The sequence below is a fragment of the Sander vitreus genome, chromosome 5, assembly GCF_031162955.1.
Source record: "Sander vitreus isolate 19-12246 chromosome 5, sanVit1, whole genome shotgun sequence".
Taxonomy (NCBI): Eukaryota; Metazoa; Chordata; class Actinopteri; order Perciformes; family Percidae; genus Sander; species Sander vitreus.
The window spans coordinates 26,317,343-26,336,111 of NC_135859.1; the positions used below are offsets into that span (position 1 = coordinate 26,317,343).

Sequence of the window (18,769 nt, forward strand, 5' to 3'; positions counted from 1 at the left end):
AAAAAGGCTCTTTGAAAACTGGATGTCGACAAATAATGTGAGCCTCTGTGGATTTCAGTGAAAATCGTCCAACCAAGGATCAGGGGCTTTACTTCTTGAGGCTAAGAAAAGTAATCCTGCTTCTCTCAAAGTGAAAAGAACATGAAAACAATCAACGAGAAAGCTAAAGACTTAATTAAGGCCCCCTAAAGATTTTGGAATTTAGTTTTAGCTTTACTTACAAATGGTAACATAATAAGGTCGCTTCAGGTAAAAGTGGATTTCACACATTATGTTCAAGGCACAGAAAAACCAAACAGTTTGTAGAGGTTTTTAAATCATTATTACGTTTTATGAACAACATATTCTTATTTCCAAAATAGCAACTAATATACATATTAACACTGACATATAGGGCTGGACAAAAAAACAGAAACACTTAACCAACAACTTCAAATAAATATCAACTTGGTCAAGCTTACATTTTTTTTTATTATTTGGGATTGTCAGAGATGTTGATCAAAATCAATAGTGAAGCTTTAACATTAATTCTTGACAAATAGTTCCCTTTTTTGCTCAAACTTTTTAAATATTTTTAAGTCTGTTGTTTTTTTTTTTTTTATATCCCATTACATAACTAAACCATTGATCAATTCATTAATTGTGTTAGTTAATGCTGGTGTGAATCTAATTGTAACTCACCAATTGTGAGTAATGTATCAGAAATCAGTCCTCCGTATCTGTGTAGCTGCCTTTTTAAGTTGGATTTGCAGTAGTGTCAGCAAAAACCCTCACCAAATTGTTTCTTGCTAAAGGGCTATTGTAGAATACTGTTGTGTTTCTTTTGTTTACTCTCTGTCATTCCCTATATATATATATATATATATATATCTCACAAGAACTGAAAAGATCTTTAAGATAAATAACATAACAAAATATGAGTTTGTTTTCGTCATAAATTACCTTTAGCAGAAGTTATGTGTCCCTCTCTAACTGGGTTTGAAATACTTGAAAAGATTGTTTGCCTGGCTGCCTTTTCCTGCAGCCTTTCTGTCTTTGGTCATCAAGTTTCTCCCTGGTTTCCTGGATGAGGTCGTCTTCAGGATGGGCTTCTGTTGCTTCCATTCAGACATCAACTCCCTCTGAACGTCCGGTGGAAGCTCAGAAAACACCTTAGGGTCCACATTTCCCGGAATCTCACAGTCAGAAGACTGAGGGAATGACTGTCTCCCTTCTTCCATGATGTTTTCTCCTGGAAATACGTATGTGTCAGGCCTGTGGGGATTTACAGTGGTTGGCCTGTTAGATGGAACCAATTTTTCTGCAGCCTCTTTTATGTCTTTAATAGTTTGTGAGTCTGTAAATGACTGTGGCGACTTGCTTTTTGTTATGTAAGGGGCATCAACGACTGCAGATGAGCTTGATGAAGTGCTAGGTAAAGGGTTTGTGTAGGTAGGCAATAACAGTTCCTTCTGGATTTCCTCAGGGAGAAGCCAGAATACTTCGGGGTCAACATTCGGGGGCAATCGGTGTGCGATATTTGTTTCTCCAGGGTCTGACCTCGCTGTGCTGCAGGATATTCTCTGAAGCGGAGGGTCTTCTACAGCAACAACAGGGCTCTGTTTTCTTTTAAACCCATGTAATGCTGCCTCAGAGCTACGAGGGCTTTTTGTGGTTACTGTCTTTTGTGAGTTAGATTCAGTAATCAAGCATGGCGTGCTGAACTGATGATCCATGCAGTTATTATCTCCACTCTGAGAGGAATCATCCTATTGGAGAATAAAAGAGGAGGGGGACAGATGATTTCAGGAAATTTAGAGTACTAACACTATTTCTAAGAAGAGAAAATCCAAAGTGCTTTACATCAGGAATCAAGTATAAAACAACATATCATACAATAAAAAGAATGAAACATATAACACAGTAAAATCAGAAAAGGTTACAAAGAAACAGGAGAGTGAAACTGTCACACCACTACTACGTATTCAAAGCCAGTCAAAACAAATAGTTTTTGAGTTTGGACCTAAAAAGAGCTACATCCGTAATAGTGTGAATATCAGGGGTTAACTTGTTCCAGAGTCTCGGGGCAGCAACTGCAAAAGCCTGATCACCCCACCAATTATACCTTGACCTTGGGACTTCTAAAACCAGCCGATTTGAAGACCGCAATGACCGGTTGTGCTCACGCAAAGTAAAAATTTCGGACAAAAACTCCGGGGCCAGGCCATTTAAGGCATGAAAACAAACAATAAGATCTTAAAATCTATTCTAAAAAACGCACAGGGGAGTAAAAATTTCGGACAAATACTCTGGGGCCAGGCCATTTAAGGCATGAAAACAAACAATAAGATCTTAAAATCTATTCTAAGACAATGTAGGGTGTAGAGAACAGGAGTGATGTGTGCACGTCTAGATGTATTTGTTAAAAAGCGAGCACCAGCATTTTGAACAAGTTGAAGGCATGAGTCTGATGCAGACCAACATAAAGAGCATTACAGTAATCCAACCTTGAACTAATAAAGGCATGAATAGCCTTTTCTAGATGAGGAAATCTAGGAAAGGCTTAACTTTAGCCAGGAGACGAAGCAGGAAAAAGCTCATTCTAACATTATTACTTATCTGCTTGTCAAATTTCATGCTGCAATCAAAAGTAACCATCAAATCTTTGACAGATGACCTAGTGTATGATGCCAGAGCTCCCAAACTCAAAGCTGGACCATTTTGCGTGCCTGAAGTCCTGAAAATAATACACAGTTTTATCTTCGTTCAAATTAAGAAAGTTTTGTGAAAGCCACAACTTAATATCATTAATACAACTAAGCAGGGAGTTTAGTGCGACACTGTCATTTGCTTTCATAGGCAAATACATTTGCAAATCATCTGCATAACAATGAAATGACAGGTTGTGCTTACCTATAATAGCTCCTAAAGGCAACACATATATAAAGAAAACAGAGTGGGGCCAAGAATGGAACCCTGGGGTACCCCACAAGAGAGAGGAGCAGCTGACGAGGAGAGGTCACCAATCATGACAGAAATACTCCTATAAACCATTTAAGTGCCAAGCCTCGTATGCCTACACAATGATCAAGGCGAGAGAGGAGGACTGCGTGGTCCACTGTGTCAAAAGCCGCTGTGAGGTCCAAAAGCACTAAAACAGTAAGATTCCTGGCATCTACAGACAAAGCAATATCGTTGTGTACTCTCAATAGTGCAACATTTTTCAAACACAGAGTTCTGTTGTAAAAAGGCTTGTACCTGTATGAAAGCAACTTTTTCCAAAACCTTTGAAATTAAAAGGCAGATGAGAGACTGGTCTAAAATTGAACAACACTGTGGGGTCAAGATTAGCAGCAGAAACATGGTAGAATTTTTTGAATGACCGCGCTTCCCTCCCTCATGTCCCCATGAGAGGAGAGATCTCTGTATTGTGGGTCTGGAAAAATGTATACCAATGACGCAAAAATCGTCGTTTTACGTCATCGGTATACATTTTTCCAGAGGCAAAGGACTACAGGCAATACTTCGGCTTTTTCCGGAAATTGCCGAGGTAAAAACGAGTGTCAGCCATCTTGAATCATCACTTAGCTTCTCAGCAGAAACAGATTTATTCATCCCGAAGGAAATTTTAGAACAACAATTATGTGCATTCAAACTACCGCACACATGTACCACCGGGATACATTGCTAGCCAGTAAGGGGACATCCTCAGTGGTGTGTGGAAAGCGGGACAAGGGTAGGAGTTGGAGCTAGGTGGAAAGCTAACGCTAGCCGGCCACCTGTGCCAGGCTTCACCTGCTACGGAGACCAGCACCTCAGCCTGTGGCTTCACCTGCTACGGAGACCAGCACATCAGCCTGTGGCTTCGCCTGCTACGGAGACCAGCACATCAGCCTGCGGTGTTGTTCGATGACGCTAACCGGTAAGGGGGTATCCTCAGCGGTGAAATGCGGAGGATGTCCTTAGCTCATATGAGCTAGGTGGAAAGCTAACGCTAGCCGGCCACCTGTCCCTATCAATCCTGCTTGCAAGTGTCTCTTTGGACAACAAACTGGACTACATCCAACTTCAACGAAACTCCCAACGCGAGTTCAGAGACTGCTGTGTTTTTGTTGTTGTGGAAACATGGCTGAACAACAGTGCTGCTCTGTCACCGGGTAAGACTAGCTAGTGGAGGTGGGCTTTTTTAACACGGACTGTTGCAGAAATGGGGTGCTTGTATCCAACTAACTGCTAACCGCTGGTGGAGTTTGTGACTGTTAGATGAGACCATTCCACATTCCAGGCAAATTTACGGCTCTGTTTATACTCTGTTTACAGCCTACCAAGCGCTAGTGCTAGTATGTGTTAGCTGAACTTTACAAAGCATATAATGTGTTTCGTATGTCGGTTTTATATAATGTTTTTATATATTTGAATTGTGTAACCACTTGAGCCAGTGTGAAACGTTGTTTCGTGTATATGGTTGAAATGACAATAAAACACAGTTGAACTGAGTTGACCGGCTCACTGTCTGTCTGTTTGTAAACGGTAGGCGTGGCTTGGGAGTGAACTCAGAGCAGCGACACAAGTGCATTCTGGGATTTGGTGTCTTGGCCATAGATCGGCACTTTCTTTGCAGAATTACAGATACTTAACAGGGTCTGGCGGTCATACACCAGCAGCGGTAACACACCAGCAGCGGTAACACATTTCGAGTGACAAGTAGTAGAAACAGGAAAATCAATAACAATCTCAGCATAGGTAAGCGGCGAAACACACACATCGGTGCCATCTTTCTCTTTTAATACAGCATAGATTGCTATTTAACTGTTTCTTGATCATTCCATTGAAAGTATAATGGAAAAAGGGACAATTTGGATATCAATTAAAAATAATTAATTCCTTCTTACTGGTTCTCCTTTAATTTACTGTGATACTGTATGTTGTCTTGTGTTATGTTGTTTATCTATCAGAAAACTTAATCAAAAACTTGCTTAAAAAAAAAAGGAACTTGAATTCAGTGCATCTTAAAACGTTTCAACTTTCCCACAGATACCCTGGTGGAAATTAAGAGACCATTATCTGAACAGTAATAACGAGGCAAGCCAGATTATAATGCATTACTTCACTGCGCTACCTGGCGTTGTGTTTTTCTGGCAGACGTGCTGTGTGTGAAAAAAGATTTAATGGAGCCCTTCCCGCTGACGGCAGCTCCTTTGCTCTGCAGGTTACTGAAGCAAACGTTAATGAGGGTGAGGTGGAAGGCGGCGCTTCTGTCCACCATCTTGTGGAAGAGCTCCATAGCCAATGGGACCAGCTGGACCACAGTATCATCACTGCTGTCTATAGACACATTACAGAAGAAAATGCATTAATGGCACTTTTGGACAGCAGGACATGGAGATGACGAGCAAGGCAGCTTTTAAAGGTCTTGCCTAATGTAATGAGTCAAAATTGGCATGTTCTGCGAGTTAAAGTTTGACATTAGAAGACAATATTGTTGCACTTATGGCATTTGAAAGCAAACAAATCATGGTGAACATATTCACCTACTGTTTAAATCCTTTGAGGATAGAGTGAACTCCATAGTGCTGAGGCATACAGATAATGTATTTGGGTGCTGTATTCAACTGAAAAAAATCAAGTACATTCATAGCAATCAATGCTAACGGCTAAATACACTCAAGTAGTTTTACAGTGAGTGGAAACCCTCATAAAGGGTCTACATATGCCATGCTGAGCTCTTGCAGCACAGTGTCATTCCTGGTGCAGGAGCTTACCAGAGGAGATCTTCTGTCCTATGTGGTTGGGGATTGGACACTGCCGGCTCTCCCGACTGAACCACTTGTTGGTCGCCGAGTATCTACGGATAGTCAGCCGGAAAGTTTGAGGCTGCCTGCCATCTTTGTGCATCCTAGTTTACAAACAGATGACAAAAGGTTAGATTCAGCGGCCACGAGTCGAGCATAAAAGACCACAATGACAAGTATCTCACCTCTCCACCAGACTTCTCAGGAGTTCTTGAATCTTTTCCAAAACGTCTGTAGTTGATGAGATTTTCTTGAAGGAGTCTTCGTCACTGAGAGACTGAAACATGAAGAGGATACTAATTAATGAAAGATATGGTAAAATTAGTGCTGTCAAACAATTAAAATATTTAAATCGCATTAATGTCATAGTTAACTCGCAACTAATTAATCGCACATTTTTATCTATTCTAAATGTCCCTAGATTTCTTTTTGTCCAATAATTTTTTCTCATTTTAATGCTCTTATCAACATGGAAAAGTGGATCGGCTTGCTTTGTGCTTTTGTCGCCTGGCTTTCACGAGGGGGCGGATCAGCTGTGTGCTTGGCCATCAAGTGGTATTTCAGACTGGACGTGCTGCGATGATAGTTCAGTTCACAACAACAGAACACACAGATCACTTTGGTCTTGTCAATGGAACCATTTGGCAACTTTTTAAAAGTAAACTTTCCATTCAGAATCTTATTGGCATCCGGCATTTCGGCGTCTCGCGCTCGCCATCCACTCAAAACGTAACGTTAGCCTACTACTCTTTGGCCGGCTCGCGAGCCCAAACAAGTGTGTGCGGCGTGCCTGTTGTTTTGTTTCCGGTCTAGCTAGATCCGGTGTGGTGTTGTAGTTTTTCTAACGTTACTAGTTGTTGCAACAGCATGTGAAAAAAACTACAAAGTTTGCTATGCCAAAAAGAACGTTAATCTCGCGATAAAAAAATTGACGCCGTTAAAATGGGTTTGCGTTAACGCCGTTAATAACGCGTTTAACTGACAGCTCTAGGTAAAATAGAACATTTTTTCATCAGAAGGGAAAGTAATTAACAACTAAAAATTACAATATCAGCAATGTGTATGAGTGTGCAGACCTGTACGAGTGAGTCGACAATTACTTCTATCTGTGATAACAACTTTGAGCTTAAAAGACACATGTCATTTCCGGGATATCCTAGCCTACCTGAGGGGCCCCACTGGGGACGACAGGTGAGTCATCAACACCAAGGGCCAGATTCTTTAGGCGCTGAGCGCTGGGAACTCCAAACTCTCTCACCAAGTCATTCAATGGGAAGATCTGAAGGTCTTTCACGCTGACCAATCCCAGGGCTTGAAGCCTCTTAGCAGTTTGGTGACCCACTCCTAAAAATACATGATGGGACCACAAATTTATCGTCAGGGATACTTGATACAAGTGACATGGGTCAAAAACACATTAAAGAGCTTTCAATTGAAAAACATTAAAGCAATACTGCACACAAAAGTGGTAAGGGCAACAAAGTTACACATAAGCTGAGGTAAACATCTATACCCGGTACTTTGCGGACACTGCTCAGACAGTCCATGATGTCGCTGACATTCTCTGGCAGTAGGGTGGTTTGCTGATTGGGTTTGAAGGTGCTCGACACTAGTTTGGCCAGTAGCTTGTTCGTGGCGATGCCTGCGCAGCCAGTCAGACCCAGTTTGCTATAGATAACTTCTCTCAGCTCTGCTGCAATGTGTGAACCTAAAGCCAACCTCGGATGATCACTGGGTTTGACATCTGCACCTGGGCAGGAAAAGAAAAACAGAAAGGTACCTGTGGTTGTGTAACACTAACATTCTTTAAGAGAATCCAATAAGTTAATGTTTCATGTGGTGGGAAACTGAGAGTGCAATGCAAATATTTTACAAGTTGCAGCTTCTTGGCTTGTTTCACAACTCATTTCCTGGTTACCATGAGCCAGATGTACATGGATGTACAGCAATACACCAGAACAACTTACTGAAATGGTTGTAGATATGTCCTTGGAATGAAAGGTTGTTAGACTCCGGTGTCTGTGCAAGCCTTCTTTCTACCATATTTGTGACGTCCACAAAGTTTTCATCAAATCCAAGCCTCTCTACCAGTGGACAGTAGGACATCAGCAGTTCTAAATGAAGACAAAAAAGGTAAAGAAAGAGGAGCAAAGAAACATAAAATATACATGATGTTAGCTAAAATATAATTTCTCGAAATAGCTTTTAACAACCATCAGAGAATAGAGTGACACTAATGCACTAATCTGTGGGCTATAATGTGTATGAGGAAATTAAAAACAAGAGCACAGCAAGAGAGTGAAATTTTTATAGCTGAAAATGATACTCATACGTATTCTCAATTACAAAATGTCTTGTTTTTAGAATTGTATTCTGACTTCTAAAAGTGTCTAGACAGAATCTCTGGCACTATTTCTGAGAGACTGATACCAAAACCTGATATTTGTTGTTCTGCGTTTTAAAGATTCCTAAATTATTCTCTGTTACCACCTAACAGTAAATGGACCCGCAGATAAGAAATCAAATTGTGAGATGAGATTCATTGGCAACATCTATTTATTGAGGGTGTTTAGGGTGGATTTTTTTACTAAATGCTAAATCCTTTTCTAACTACTTTACAGTTTGTATCAGAATACAGCTCTATGTGCAGAGCATCCTGCATACCCGTCAGCTTATAGGACATTTCTCTGTAGTGTGTCAGGTCTTCTCCTTTAACCAGCACCAGCTGAGGACATCTCTCCTTAGCATCAGTCACAGACATCAGCTTGGTGACACCCTGATCCCTTGCCACATAGTTACAGGTGACTATGATGTATTTCTGCTGAATACCTGATGATTTGAGAAACATTATTAAACCACAAGAGTGTTCTTTCAACTTGTATTCCTCCGCCACAGAGGATTTTTTGTATTAAATCAGTTTACCTAAAGGGACCTCTCTCAGTGCTGGGTTTCTGATCATTTCCACCTGAGCATAGAAGCAGTCCAGGTCAAAATGGAGAATGACTCTGTGTGCAGGTGTTGATCCGGATGTCTTATTGAGGCTTGGACCTGAAACAAGAGATTATATACAATAATTACCATCTGACACGTATAGATCATATACTGTATAATATAGTCTATGGTATAGATAGGTGTGCCGTGTTTCTATTTACATGTCCAAAAGCCAGAAAAAAAGAAAAAAAAACGGTATAGTTAGTCAAAGCCTCCCAGTCTTCATACTTTACCAGAAGCAGCAGCGGGGCTGAGTGAGACTGAATCCACGAAACTGTTCTTCCACTCGGTTTCATCCTCTTCCATCTCATCCTCGCTGTTAGCCATTTCAAACAACGCAAATTGTAAGTGCTTTATAGACTGTGATATCCCATTTTATACTGATATTGTTGTGACTGCGATAGAGAAAGTGAATCACTCACTACTATTTCGTGTATATCCCAGTTCAGTTTTGTGCAGCAGCGCCATCTGCCGGTGCGGAGGGATTACGGCGACACAATGGACAGCTATCAACTCTCGTTATTATTAATATTATTGTTATTCGGGCATTAAACTACTTTCATCTCCAGAAAATATCGGAAAAATTTATATATATATATATATATATATTTTTTACATTTTATTTAACGTTACTAACGATCGTCTCGCGAGTCGCGACCGCTTGCAACCTGAACAGAGCCTATATAAGCGAAGCTGACATCACGAGAGTTTCATTTGCAGCCTCCGGCTCAACGGTTGCGGCGGTAAATTAGCTAATCAAACGAAACGGTTTTTACGTGTTTTGAAAAGTGGCGTTTTTCCTGATGTTTCCCTCGTCTGGTCTCTTTGCTTATATAAATTGTCCCTTTTCAAAACGTGGGCATTGTGAGCGGCCTCACTGTTTGTACAAACATGCCGCAGAATTGCGGGATACGTTTGGTGCCTCGTATAAATCATCGCTAGTTGTTGCAGGTTAGTGTTTTACAGGTGTGCCTTAGCTTGGTGTTTTTTTGCCTAAAAGTTTGCAATTGCATATACAAAGTAATTCAAGTATAAAGTTGGTTAAATCATTTTCAAACTTTTTGAACTAGCTAGCTTGAAGATGAAGCAACTCACTTTTGTACTAAAATGATTGGCTTCCTCAGTTTTTTTGCATTCAAATAAGGGTTATTTAGCCACCCTGTCCTCATCCTTGTAATGTTAAGTTATGTAATATTAAAATGAGGCACATTTGTGGGTGCATTATCTTAACACCAACACAAATTCTTAATTCAGGTGTTTAAAAATTGTGTTCTGAAACACAAATTATGGTTATGTAGAGATGGTTATTTTGCACACAGCTACTGTACAGGTCACACCACCAGCACTCCCAACATCTAATTTATATTTAACCCAATCTCACCTCCACCATAATATTAATAAGTCCTATATCATATTTCTTTTGTACAGGACTGCAAAATGTATATCCAGTGAATGATGAGACCAGAGAAGACGGCCTCCAGGAGCTGGAGCGGATCAACAAGGAGATTGAAACTGTAAGGCATGAGGTGGAGCAGGAGCAAAGACGACTGTCACGCTACCAGACCGTACAGGCAGACAGCATAAACACTATGCCTAATTTCTCTGTTTCCAAGTCTGAGACTGCAGATAAACATGTAGACATAGGTTCTTATGGGCTGTCTTCCTGCACAGACATAACTAAAACATACTCCCGAGCAAGGAAGTATGTGGTTGACAACTCAAAACCAAGGACTGACTTGGAGTATGACCCTCTGTCCAACTTTTCTGCTGGCTTAAGGTCTTATAGCTCATCAGGTAAAGAGCAAAAAGTGAGAAATGGACTTGGTTTGAAAAGAGCAATTAACACTGTACCTTGTGACCAAAAGAAGCCAGTCGCATGTCAGTCTCCGCTTCCCAGATTGCCATCTCCAGAGCCATTTGATGACTCCAATGAAGACTGCGTCTTGATTATTGACATTCCTCCCTCGCCTGACAAAAAGAGAGCGAGAGTTCAGAAACCTCTTCATTCTGTTGGTGGCAAAACCCTCCAGGATAATGTGGAGGAATCGGAGGAGGTCCAAACACCCATTTCACTTCTAAATGCTGAAGTGTGCAAGGTAACATATCCACCTGCATCAATGATAGAAGGCAATAGAGTTTATAGTAATTGCGGTGCTGAAAACAATCAAGGTCTATTAAATCTTTATGAGAACAAAGAATGTGAAAATATATCGGTTGATGGGAGTGTAGTTGATTTAACTGGCTGTTTAGGAGACTTGCAAAGTGAAAGTCAGAAAATGACTCACTTTCAGGCTGCTGAAACATTGTTGGAGAAACCTGCAAGTCCTCCTGCCACCACAGACCTGCAAGATCAAAACTGGAACAATCTGGTGGGGGAAAAAGAAGAACACGTGTTTCAGGTGGAATTGCCCCAGTGTGAGCTGCCCCATAGTGTTAAGAAAATGAATCCACTGCAGTCGCATCATTTTCCACCAACAAATTCACTTTTTTATAAAGCTCCAGTTGCTAACTCAGATGTACCATGCAGACAACACACCAAGCAAGCTCAGACAGCAGGGCAGCCAGCTCAGAACAGAGTTAGTAATCAGTGGTCTTCCACAAAATGTGTACCATCAGTGCTGCCACACAGCCAAAAAATGTCAAGCAAAATGCCAGGTCAGATGCAAGCTAAAGCTGCCGCACCTGACAGCTACCTGGCGCCAGCAGAACCAGCTTCAGACAGCAGCCAGGCTCGGCACGATTCAGCATCAAGTTTGGCCAACAGCGCTGAATTATCATCCGGATCAACTGAACAGCTTTTTGGGACAGAAGATGAGGTTATAACAGTTTGTTCCAGCTCTGACGATGAAGATGAGCTCAACTATTCAGAAATGGAACTGTCTGACAGTGACCCAATGGAGGAATGCTACAGGATCTTCATGGAGGCTAACAACGAGGATAAGGGAAATGATAAGCAGCCTGAAGTGTCTGTAAGTATGCAGTAGACACTCCAGATCCAAGATGAAAAAACTTCGGCCCCGTCTAAAGACCTAATCCCTTTCATTGTCATTTTTAGGTTGGAGCTATGGATGTAGAGAAACCCAATGTCAAACCCCAAGCATTGTCACTAAAGAAGAGAGTGGCTCATGAAGCCAAACATACAGAGGTACATACACATGAAATGACTAATCTTAAGTCTCCATATTCATATATGGGGAGGCACCAAATATAAGATAAATATTTCAGAATGGCCTTTTTCCTCTGGGCACTAACCTTTTTTTAAAGCATAAGAGATCACTTTAAGCATTTAACTTTTGTCTTTTACCTGCTCCATTCAGCAGCCAGTAGCTAATAGGAGACCTCAGCCCCAGGTGCTGGTTCCCTTACGCGTGCCTGCGGTGTCAGGATTCGCCTCCCAGCCCTCCATCACCCCCAAGATCCAGCAGGTACGGCAGGGAGCCTCCATGTTGACTGCTTCAGTTAAAGGTGGTCAGACTTTTGTTTCCTCCACCTGTCAGTGGAAGCCAGAGACCCAGACGGCACCTTTTCCTTTAACTCAAACCCCTGAAAACCTGCAGCCTGCTCCTGTGCAAAATGGTAAGCATGTGTTATCTGTAGGGGATGAGATTTATTAGGGTCATTCTTTAAGAATTGTTACAATTAAAATGAACATCAAATATTGTCCAAATATACAAAAGTAAAATGAAGAAAAACAATGCACTTCATTGTCCAATTCCAAAGTTGAAGCCTTTGTTAAATTTAAATATTACTTCTGTCATGTGTGACGTTGACATTTTACCAGTAAAACCTCTTGAGACCTTCATACAGTCTATGTAGATCAAGCAGCATTTCCTTCCTGTTTTTGTATGCAAATATGTAAGTAGATTTAGGTTTATCTTGTGTTGTATTTTAGTAGCTTTGCCTGAATGCATTACATCTGCATGGTTTTTGTCTTATTCCATAGCTTACATGAACTACGTATCTTTGGGAACTGCCGTGATCGGCGTGGGCAACAACTTGCACTTGATCCTCCCCGAGGGCACGTTCCCCCTGCCTGTCACTTCCAGTTCCAGCCAAGTTACTTCGGTGCTAACCCCACTCAGTCAAGTGTGCAGTAGCACTGCCGCTGTGAGGCAAATGTACCATCCACCTGCTGTTACCCCTGTGCAAAGATACCGCACCACAGCACCTGTTCTCATTCCTGCCCCGGCACGTAAACCTTCACTGAACTCTGCTTTTTCATCGGCACATTCAAGTCCAGCTGTTTCCACTACTCCTCTAGCTGCTGTCCATTCTGCTGTCAAGGTGAGAAGTGACAAACAGCCTTTTTTGGGGTGATTGTGAAAGACTTGAATAATAATAATACATTTTATTTGTTGGTGCCTTTCAGGACACCTAGGGACACCTTACACACATTAATAAAAACTATAATAGAAGCACAACATAAATAATCAATAGTTAAATTATGTAGTAAGTAAAATCAACTTGAACTAAACGGGTGTCTGGTGTGAGTTAGACAGGTTACATCTGCTAAATATTAATAATGAATTTTATTCTTTTAGCCAGTGCCCACTAAACGGAAATTGAAGCAGCAGTGTGAGGCCGCTAAAGACAAAGTGCCCCATGACATCCGACAGCGTTATGTCAACATGTTTACAGAGGAGTTCCTCAAGACAACAGCCAATGTTAATGATGCCTTTGAAAAGGTGAGCTTGTGCCACTTAATGTTATTCTTAATTACAAACTACAGTCTAGATGGTCATTTCTGTCCCTGTTATCGTTTATAGGCACTTGCTGAAGAGAAGGCTGTGTATAATCGCAGTGTGAACAAACTCAAATATCTGAGTGTTGCGGTGAATGCACTGAAGAAGCTGAAGAACCAAAGTGCTGTTGCTGCTAAAGGTTGAGAATCTCTTACAAACTCAAACTGCTCTTCGTGAAATGTAACAAAATATATAATTTATATTTATTTCATTTATATGTTTCTGGTGCAGATGAAAATGCAGTCAACAGCCAAAGATCCAAAGGCAACATTCCTCTTAATATGAAGAATTTTAGGGAAAACGGTGAGAATTAGTTTTTAAATGCATTTGTCATTTTACTCTAATATTTTGACAATTTTTTTTTTTTTTTCCAGCAGATATGGCATTTTATGAGAGTTTGAAGGATTATATTTTGACTGAGGAAAGGCTGGTTGAGAGCAACTATCCTGTCCAGCACCCAGAGAAACCTGGTTGGGCTGTTCTTTTTGCTGACAATAAGAAAGGCAGTGCGGACCGTAAGTAAAAGCATATACTCCCTGAATGGACAGTTTGGTGCTGTTCTGATATTATATCACTAGAGGGCACACTTAACCTGTGGTGTACTTGCAATGATGGTTTCTTTTTAGCACATTTCACAATGGTGATGTGCTTCTTCCGTTGTGTTGATTAAAGCCCTTAAGAGGATCTGCTGTCGATGTGGCGCTACATACTCTGTGAACCATATGGGCAAACACATCCGTAAGGAGGAGTGTAATTACCACTATGGGAAAGGAGTTACGAAAAAAGGTAATGTTTACTCTACAGCTTACACCATCAGATGTGCAATAACTGTTAATTATTTTAGTATTTTAATATTTACTCTAGTTTTAATTCTTCCATCTTCACATTCTCTGCTCTACGTTCTTAAGCGTGGTTTATGCTTCTGCGTTACATCTACGTCGTGGCTATGAGGCACAGACCCTACTCCGTAGCCTGACGTGCACCTCTCGAAAAATGTAACCACACGTTGCTGCGACGCACGTCGCTCGGCCGTGGCTTGGTAGCGTTGCATTTCCCCGTACTCATTTCCTGGTTCTCCTTCTCCATAAACATGAAATCAAGGACAGTGTTAACTTTTCCTGCTACAGATTTCCCACCGTGGTCAGAAAGCACAGGGGAGACACTTTGGTTCTCTCACCGTGACTCTAGAGTCGGCACTCGCTCGGAAGCTAATCACCGTCATTCTCTCACTCGCTATACCACACACTCCCCACGCGCACACACATGCCGGCCTTGCTATTTTCTTAAAGAGATCGACGCGCACACACAAACGCACAAGTATAAACTTCAGGCCACTTAGGTAGGTTACTGCAAAAGCTCTGCGTGGAGCCTCCGCAGAACCATAATTCACGCTTCAGTTTGTGTGTTTTTTATGTTATCACCATAGAGTGGCACTTTTAATTGCGTTGTATGTACTTAAAATGAGAATAAAATCTGCTTCTGATCATTGTATACAACGGTTAACAGTGCCAGGTGGAGTGGAGACCCGCTACAGTTGCTGTGAGGGAGTCATGGGAGCACCTGGATGTCAGGTGTTTAAGGTAGGAAAAGACAATGTGAGAAATTATTCAATAACTAGTTACTTTCCTAAAACCTTCTCAGATGAATTAGCAGGCCAATGTCTGATTTTCATTCTTTTTTTTTGTATTCACCAGTTGCATGTCCATGATTCCCTCAGCCTGGATGGGTTTGTCTCGACCGCCCCCAAACATCCCTCAGATAAGAATTGTCCTGGGGTCTACTCCTTGAATTGTGAAATGGTGATTAGCTTTTTTTTTTTTTAAATATTCCTAATGTTGAGCAACAAACACCAACTTACTTGTGGAAATATCATTAGAATCCATGATTTAAAAACTGGTGATCTATCACAGAAAATCGGAGTTACCACAAAGTAAAACTGACGTATTTAAAGAAGACATAACTTTAATAGACTTGTTAATAGAATGGGGAAAAAAAATTCAATACCAGATCGTCTTTGTTTGTTCCAAAACAATTATTGTGTAGTTTTTCCCTGATTTGCACAGATACCTGATCTCAAAACAAACAAACAAATTAGTGTGTCTGTGGGTGGACTTAAAATCATTTTTGATATTTAGCTGGCCTTTAGTATGCAGTGAAAACATTGTGTTATTTTTGTCTTCCTAGTGTTATACTATTCATGGTCTGGAGCTATCCAGAGTGACGGTGGTCAACTCTAGTCTGCATGTCGTCTACGACACCTTCGTCAGACCTGATAATGAGGCTATCGACTATAACACCAGGTAATTAGATACTTGGCTGTGGGTTTCTTCCTTTTTTCTCCCCCAGACCCAAACATGTTCTGTACACCTACTTTAAACCCTATCCCTCCTGGTAATTAACCAAAACTGATGTGGAGATGGCAAGATCCTGAAAATGCATACTAAAGCACTTGAACTAGGAAAATATAGGAATACACAGTTAGATCCAATGGTCTTGCCGAAAGCTGAAAGGCACTGAAAATGTACATTACAATACCACAGATATAATTTCCACTCATTACTAATACAGGGTGATAAATGGAGGAAATTGTACAACTACTGTGTTTATCAATTCATTTGAATCACCCAACTGCTCTCAGTAGCCTGTGTGACATTTTACTTGTCAAGGTTTTCAGGCATCAGTGAGGAAGATGTGAAGGGTAACTGCACCTCCCTCACAGAGGTGCAGGAGACCTTATTGAGCTTCATCAGCACCGACACCATTCTGATTGGACATGGCCTGGAAACAGACCTCTGTGCCCTGAAGGTGACTACTATTCCTCCCTCTCCCCCAAACTGCTAAAAAAATCTGTGGTGTGTGTGTGCGCTTCCACAGGACCATCTAGCAATAGTGCCATTTTCTGCTGCATGATTGAGGAAAATATGCGATAACGTTGTTTAATATTGTGATAACGATATTACTTGCGATAAATATTGAAGTACTCAGATCTGCATTTCTGCTTTCAGTATTCTGCTAAAACACAACAAATGGCTTCTTTAATTTAAAACAAATGAAAGGAAATATTTTCCAACATTCTTTTAGTGAACATTGAATATAAAAGGCACCACTTAAAGTGACAGTTTAAAGTGCAGTTTTTGGATTATTAATTATTATTGCAGCCCTAATGGATTATTGATAACCTGAATGTAGAAGGTAATAACTCACTTAAATACCTCATGAGAAAGTACAAACTGTGAATTAACTTGGCAATTGCAACTACAAACACTGCAACCAATCTTGGTCATAGAAGGTTAAATGTCCGTTACCAGCTTTTCTCAGCTGTTAAAGGATTTGGCAACTTAGACTTTTAAAAGCAACACAAGAAAACTAGGCTTTAAAAATGGCAATAATATTTAATAGGTCACAGGAAGACTCATTAATCATGGCAACATATGCCAGACACATAACTGCCTTGACCAAGAGGACGTGTGGCCAGAAGTTGAACTGGTATATAATGGATGTAAGGGGTTAACAAATGCTAGTTGACATATGACCCACTTTGGTCAAAGGTCTGAAAGGCTAAGGTACCTTTTCACCAGTTTTTTTTTTTTGTTAATTTATCGCTCTCTCTCCCCATAACACAACTGGTTTTACTTTGAGTTACTATCTTATAAATGGATCAAAAGTGGGACTAAAAAGCCATTCTGGGCTCCACACATGCTGAGTGCCATGGCATTGGCTGAGTCTTTGTTTTTTCGCCTGTCTGACTAATTGTCACTTTTCCGAAGAGGCTACACCCCCAGTAAAAAGAGCTTCAGATATCTTCCTCTTTTACTGTAGTTGCTTCATGGGGCGGTGGTAGACACATCAGTGGTCTTCCCTCACCGTCTGGGCCTCCCTCACAAGCTGACCCTCAACAACCTCACTGCTGAATACCTCAGGAGGATCATCCAAGAGAGTGGTCAGTCATCACGGATAACTACAGTCAAGTGTCTGTCTGTTTTACTTGAATGTCCACTAAGTTAAAACTCCAATACATCTGAAACAAAATCTAAATTCAAATAAAGAAATGGATCATAATCGGACAACATTTGAGTGTAAAGACTTACCGAAATGTATTTGCAACAATGTAATTTATGTATAGCTAATGCATGTTTTTTTTTTTTTCTCAATGAGCTGATTTATTTAAATACACCGTGTTAATGTTTCTCCCAGTTTGTGGCCACGACACTGCAGAAGACGCTGCTGCCTGCATGGAGCTTATGTTATGGAAGGTCAAAGAAGATGGAAAACTGAAAAAATGATGGAAATGAAACATAACCGCCACACTGTTCATACACGAAAAATCAGATGTGCAAATTTGAATGTCACATCTATTTGTGTTCTAATGAAATGGGAGGGCTTTTTTTTTTTTATTTGATGAAATTACCTACTTTCTTAATACAGTATTTTCTGTATGTTAAATTTTGATTTACAGCCCATGTTTCCATTACTGTATAAATATTTGTGAAAACCTGAAGGGGTGGGGTGTCAAAAGTATTATCCAAGTAAAGGCACGCAATGAAATGTGTGTGTGTGTGTTTTTTTTCGACTACACCAGCCAATGAACATTCGGTGTTTAATGTCTGATTGGCCTCAGGTGCAGTTATGACCTTTTTCACAGCAGCCATTTTGACTTGTCATAGTAGGAAAAGCACAGCTGAAATTGATAACCTTAACGATGGCTCAGTTCCATCAAGTGTCCCAATAAGCTAGTTCAGTCAGTCAGCATGCACAATACCAGGGCCTCTCCTAAGTGGAATGCAGCCATCATTAATGGTTTTGAAAAGCTGTGCTTTTCCTACTATGACATGTCAACATGTATGCCGTGAAAAAGGATACACAAAAGAACAAATGAAGAATTCTCACACAATGGAATGCAAATAGATAGTAATTGTCTATGTAGAGGCTAACAATGTTTAAACTTCAGTTTGTCAGGCTAGACTGACTGAACCTGAGTTCATGGTGACAAAACAAGTGAAACAAATAAACTTGCGTATGGTACATTGTTTGGAGTTTCACATGAAACTCAAACTAGTTGTTCAAAGTAGTGTCAATTGTTGGTCCCAAGCCACAAGTTACAATGCAGGGCGTTGTGGTTACATTACATTATTTAGACCAGCCAACGTCAACTGGCGGCCCGCGGGCCACATCCGGCCCGCCAAAGCGTTTAGTCTGGCCCGCAGAATAATCATGAATTCAGAAAATGTGAAGAAGAAAAAATGCATTCTGTTATTTAGCATTTCA

General features: G+C 40.7%; 2 protein-coding genes across 7 annotated transcripts; one reads left to right on the forward strand and one right to left on the reverse strand.

Annotated features, from left to right (window-relative positions):
* Nucleotides 1-296: 296 nt before the first annotated feature.
* Nucleotides 297-9,203, reverse strand: poli (polymerase (DNA directed) iota). 2 transcript variants are annotated; one of them, XM_078251280.1, is made up of 10 exons: nucleotides 8,996-9,203; nucleotides 8,694-8,819; nucleotides 8,436-8,600; nucleotides 7,739-7,885; nucleotides 7,285-7,521; nucleotides 6,937-7,115; nucleotides 5,957-6,048; nucleotides 5,742-5,875; nucleotides 5,099-5,304; nucleotides 297-1,748 (listed from the first exon to the last, which is right to left on the reverse strand). In XM_078251280.1, exons 1-10 carry the CDS (start codon nucleotides 9,087-9,089, stop codon nucleotides 969-971), a joined length of 2,160 nt encoding a protein of 719 aa, XP_078107406.1. In that variant the 5' UTR covers nucleotides 9,090-9,203; the 3' UTR covers nucleotides 297-968. The 2 variants fall into 2 exon arrangements, with proteins under 2 accessions (XP_078107406.1, XP_078107407.1); XM_078251281.1 differs by having other exon boundaries at nucleotides 8,991-9,080.
* LOC144518532 (uncharacterized) lies at nucleotides 7,815-18,053 on the forward strand. Of its 5 annotated transcripts, none has more exons than XM_078251275.1 (16): nucleotides 7,815-7,904; nucleotides 10,191-11,731; nucleotides 11,818-11,907; nucleotides 12,080-12,338; nucleotides 12,706-13,046; nucleotides 13,304-13,447; nucleotides 13,529-13,643; nucleotides 13,736-13,807; nucleotides 13,879-14,019; nucleotides 14,177-14,290; nucleotides 15,011-15,084; nucleotides 15,199-15,303; nucleotides 15,689-15,804; nucleotides 16,171-16,309; nucleotides 17,324-17,444; nucleotides 17,699-18,053. In XM_078251275.1, exons 2-16 carry the CDS (start codon nucleotides 10,352-10,354, stop codon nucleotides 17,785-17,787), a joined length of 3,300 nt encoding a protein of 1,099 aa, XP_078107401.1. In that variant the 5' UTR covers nucleotides 7,815-7,904; nucleotides 10,191-10,351; the 3' UTR covers nucleotides 17,788-18,053. The 5 variants fall into 5 exon arrangements, with proteins under 5 accessions (XP_078107401.1, XP_078107402.1, XP_078107403.1 ...); XM_078251276.1 differs by having other exon boundaries at nucleotides 13,882-14,019; XM_078251277.1 differs by having other exon boundaries at nucleotides 12,083-12,338.
* The last annotated feature ends 716 nt before the right edge of the window (nucleotides 18,054-18,769 follow it).